This window comes from Cryptomeria japonica, chromosome 3, assembly GCF_030272615.1.
Source record: "Cryptomeria japonica chromosome 3, Sugi_1.0, whole genome shotgun sequence".
In the NCBI taxonomy this organism is placed as follows: domain Eukaryota; kingdom Viridiplantae; phylum Streptophyta; class Pinopsida; order Cupressales; family Cupressaceae; genus Cryptomeria; species Cryptomeria japonica.
In genome coordinates, this window is record NC_081407.1 from 237236116 (window position 1) to 237241050 (window position 4935).

Genomic DNA, 4935 nt, shown 5'->3' on the forward strand with positions numbered 1-4935 from the left:
AAAGAGGGAACATTATCCCATCTTCTCCATAATGTTGTTTATCTGGACAATGTCCATAAATATATACATGAAAAAATTAAAAAGATATACCATAGTCGGTTCAAGGAGCTATGTCCAAAAGTTGCTAAAAGATGATGGTAATGGATGCAAAGATGAATAGATAAAAATTGGCTACAAAAAGCTTGATGTTTGAAAAGATTACCTTAATTTTTGCAATGGGAAAGAAAGGGTGAAAATTTCCCTAAGAAAAGTATACGATGAATTCATATATTTGAAAATTGAATCTAAGCTTAGGAAGGAGGCAATTGAGGTGATGCAGAATCTATATGAGGATATGATGAAGGATGATGAAAAAGAGCAAGTAGAAGGGCCATTGTGACTAGAAGTCATTCCAACTAGGATGATATAAGACAACATAGACCATCAAGTAGAAGAAAATACACAACGTGATATAGAGAATAATGCAAAGGACACTATTGAAGATAAGAGCATAGGTACAACAAAAGACAAGATGGAGGACAAGACTAAATACAAGGGCAAAGATACTACCAAAGAGACATCCACACCAACTAATACAATTAATTCCATTAGAAAATTCTTGGCACAATAACAACACTTACAACCAATGCCATTTTCATAGCTTCTTCAAGTGTCATTGGTAGGACAACGGGTGGACCTCTCAAGCATATCATCCCTACACAAGATTTAATTAGAGGAGCTACTCCATAGCACTAAAAGAAAAGAACTACTAAGAAAACATGTACAAAATATGGATCAATTAGATGATGTGGTAGCAACATCACAAAATGCCATCCCTTATCTATCATGAGACACTTCCCTAGCCCTACCACAACAATTGAAATAGCTAGTGGAGAACTTATAGGGGGATTTGGCCTCTACCAAGGACAACATTAGGAAAGATACACATGAGGAAGTCATAAAGAAAAGAATAGTTGAATATGCGAAGAAGTGTGCCACTATACAAACTAAATTGGAGGAAGAGATAGAGAAATTGATTGACAATATCTTTGATGTTGGGGTCATCTACCAATTTTGTTTACAATGGCCCACTACAACAAATATATTGAGGGATCATATTATAAAGCTGGAGGATCAAATCGAGCATCATGTCTAAAGAACAAGACATCATTTTAAAAGGGAGGATGATGTTGGTAGCTCAAGGACTAGAAGCATAGCCAACTTCTGACTACCACAAATGATTATGATATAGAAATAAATCAACCAACATTCGGAGACATAACCCTTCATGGGAAACTATATATATATGTTAATTGTAAATCATATTTAAAACATACCAAACTATAATAGAGAGATATATTGTGATATACGAGTGGAGGTTGAGACTTGCATTTTGGATCTAGAGTTATAATATGATGGAAGATGTTGTTGGTTCCATACTTATGTGTTATAAATGATTGCTTTTATTTTTTTATTTATGATGATGTATGGATGGTTTATTCTCTTAAGTTACTTATGCACATGCTAATTTATCTTGCTATGTTCTTTGGGGTTTAAATTGATTACATAAGATATCTTTGGCCTAAAGATCTCTAGATTGTATTTACCCCATTTCTCTTTCTAACAGAACTTAATTCTAGAGTCCAAGGTTCCTCCACAAGTTAAGAGACTTGGCAAGGAGGAACAAATGGGGAGTGTAAGAAATAGTATAGAATAAAAATTAGGTATTAGGGTGTTAAAAGGGGTCTAAAAATAAGAGGAAAGGTTTAGCGAATAATGAAGAGTAATATTCTCAATATTGACTTTGACAAGAAATAAAGCAAGGCGCAAGGTTTTTCAGGTTCGAGAAGATTAAAGAAATTGTACCCAAGGAAGGGGAACTTTAAAGGTTTGAGTAAAGAAAGGAGTTTAGAGAAAAGGTTGATGTTTTAAGGCATCAAAAGGAATGGGGGAAAAGGAACATAGGGAAGGTAAACATTGACAGCTCGAAACACTTAGGATTTTGGACACAAAGCACCCAACTCAAAGGATGTATTTTTTGACTAGAGGCAACCACAACATATGTAGAATACACTTGGAATTTTCATGTTGGTTATCAATAGTGGGCAATTAGAGCAAGTGAAAATAAAAAGACAAAATTCAACCAATTTTACAAATTTAGAAGCTTATAAATTTGGGCACTAACATAAACTCGAATTGGGGATGTGTGTCTTTTGTAGGCATAATTTGAATTCAAAAATCATAGAGATGACTAACAAAAGGGGACTATACAAAAGCAACACACTTCATCATGATTGCATAAACATAATAAATGGGACAAATACTAAAAAATAATTTTGATCAAGAAATGTAAGACAAATATTTACTTTTTAAGATAAGCAAAATATAAAATTGGTATCAATTGTTTTATCATTAAACTAAATAATACAAATATATGTACATAAATTTACAAAACTCATTTTTTAAAAAGAATTATAGTATTTAAGTCTAATTCTAATATTTACATTTACCTACTTTTTTTATTTTTTTAAGCATTGGGTAATCTTTTGATTGGTGGTTTTGATATACACACCCTTTGACTACACGTGAAGTGCTTCTGACCCAGAGCTATGAACTGGTGAGGTTACAAATAAGGGACCTCATCCCCATCTAACAATGCTAAGGCTCAAACACACAAGTACGTTAGACCAACAAAGGCACAAATGATCATAATGATAATGGCCCAACAGAAATTTGAACCTTTATGGTCACAACAACACCACCACAAGTTAAACCAATACACTATAGAAAGAACCCCATTTACCTATTAAAATAAAATAAAAAAGAATAAAGAATTTTTTTTATTTTTCTTTCCAAAAGAATAAAGAATTGTGTTATTCGATCTTTAATTACAATATTTACATTGAGTTAAAAATAAAGAATAAAGAATTTTGTCATTCCATATTTTTTGGTCTTGGATGGAATTTGCGTGCGCATTACGGAATAGTTTCCTTCGAGAAAGTTCTGTGATACACCCCGGACAGGGATATATCCTCTTAACTGCCAGTCCTTGTGTACGACCCTCCAATAAAATTAGATCTTAAAACCGGGGCTGCAATTTTTTATGGGACACGTGTCAGTGGCATAGACAACCTGGCATACATGATACTTGAGCTGTTTCGCCCCAGCCCCCTTCCAGAACGGCAACGCAGGGTTATTATCTGGATATTTCAGCATCGCCAACGCAGACTGAATGCTATCCCACACTGCCAAACCTATAATCCTCTTCCCGTCCAGCGAGTCATAGAAGGAATATGAATATACTCCTTTCAGCCGATTAAAATAAGCTTTAAGAATGGCAACGCAGGAGTAAGAAACCATGTCTTGTCTCTTGGAGCTAAACCGTATTCTGCGAAGGCTCACCACATCGCCCAACGAAAGCTGCGCAAAGAGTTTTCCTTTGCTCGTCTGCTGGGAATTCAAGCGGAAGAAACCCGAGTTCACAATTTTCACCTCGCAGTTTAATCCCTCTATAAACTCTGCTGCCTGCATCAACCCATTAAAAAAATCAATCCCAGATTCAATAATCATTGATTGGGTAATTTATCACTATATTTTTCAGCTAACTTACCTCAGGCAGATTTAAGTCTGATCTGTCAGCGGATTGTGATCCCTCCTTTACCACTGCAAAAACAGCCGCCTGCAGTAAAATAAAAAAAAAGGCAATTAAAACAATCTCTAAGGAATTGGGTTTGAGTTTTTGGATTTCACTGTGTATGTTTTAGTTTGACTGCAATCTAAAAAATTTAATAACAATTGATATGGATGGTGGACATCTAATTTCTCTAATTCGATTTGAGTTTTCTCTAATTGGGACTACAACATGCCTGATTAAGATTGGGTGGAGATACGCGCTGTCGATGAAGTTTAAATATAGGTAAATCAGAAAAAAATGAGCTACATACCCATGAACAGTCGAGACATCTTAAAATTGCGACGTTAATGTTGCGGGATTTTTCCAAGGAGGCAGCCACAGCGGTCATATGGACTAATATATCATCGATGTCGCAGCCATCGTTAGGCTTGAAGATCCCAAATGAGACGCTCATACTTTGGCTCTGCTTTTGGCTGTGGGCTAGCGTTACAGAAGTGATCATCTCAATTTTTTCTTTTTTGGGTGTTTGGTGGGTAGGAGTACATAGTGGTGTTTTAGATCTGTGCGCGTAATGAACAAAATTGGAAGTGAGATGATGACGTATATATAAGGGGTGAGTAGGAACAAACTGGCGTGTCGGACTCTGGCACGTATATTTGATGACGTCTGGCATTTGAAGGGTCCGAGTAGTAACCCGCATTATTATTTAATTTATTATTATACAAAGCAATGACCAGATTCATGACCAAGTTGCAGAAGCGACATTGTTGCACCGGCAAATGAATGGAGGGAGGAAAGTAGCGCGAATTTGAGAGGAACGGTCGGGCAATTTGCGAAGGTCAAAGTCTAAACAATCGGGCAGCCGACCGGTCATGTTACGCGCTCAACCCACTGAGAATACAAGAAATGCACGTTGGACATGACCGGCTGACCAGGTGGCCTGAAACAATGGACGCGCCATTCTTTTGAATGGGATTGAGTAAAAGGTACGTGTCCCGCACGTCTATAATAAAATATTAGTTTTCGTTTTATGAGGAGGACAACGCCGATGTTTCCTGTCTTTTATGGGAAACCGAACTTAAATTTGCATACGTTGTGTGAGATTAAAGTTGAATCATATTCTTCAACGGCTGCGGTTATTCTAGCTTCAAAACGGATCTTTCGTACAGCATGTTAGTGATAGGTTAGTCAATCGCAGTCATTAATTGCAAAATCGATGGTGTAAAACGCGCGACCAACACTCATGTTAGTCAATCCGTACTGTCTTTTTGTAGCCAGAATAGACGTGTCCTCCAACAACAGCGTCTATTCAGAATCCATAT

At 36.5% G+C, this 4935-nt stretch overlaps 1 protein-coding gene across 1 annotated transcript; it reads right to left on the reverse strand.

Annotated features, from left to right (window-relative positions):
* Window positions 1-2490: 2490 nt before the first annotated feature.
* Window positions 2491-4282, reverse strand: LOC131074389 (uncharacterized). Its single transcript, XM_058011009.2, has 3 exons — window positions 3924-4282; window positions 3590-3658; window positions 2491-3504 (listed from the first exon to the last, which is right to left on the reverse strand). The coding sequence occupies exons 1-3, from the start codon at window positions 4113-4115 to the stop codon at window positions 3052-3054; spliced, it is 714 nt and encodes a 237-aa protein (XP_057866992.2). The 5' UTR covers window positions 4116-4282; the 3' UTR covers window positions 2491-3051.
* Between the last annotated feature and the right edge of the window lie 653 nt (window positions 4283-4935).

Coding starts and splice junctions, on each gene's coding strand:
- LOC131074389 (XM_058011009.2), bottom strand. CDS start 4,115: ATGATCACTTCTGTAACGCTAGCCCACAGCCAAAAGCAGAGCCAAAGT. Junction 3,659..3,923: donor GATGTCTCGACTGTTCATGG/GTATGTAGCTCA, acceptor ATTTTACTGCAG/GCGGCTGTTTTTGCAGTGGT. Junction 3,505..3,589: donor CAGACTTAAATCTGCCTGAG/GTAAGTTAGCTG, acceptor GGGTTGATGCAG/GCAGCAGAGTTTATAGAGGG.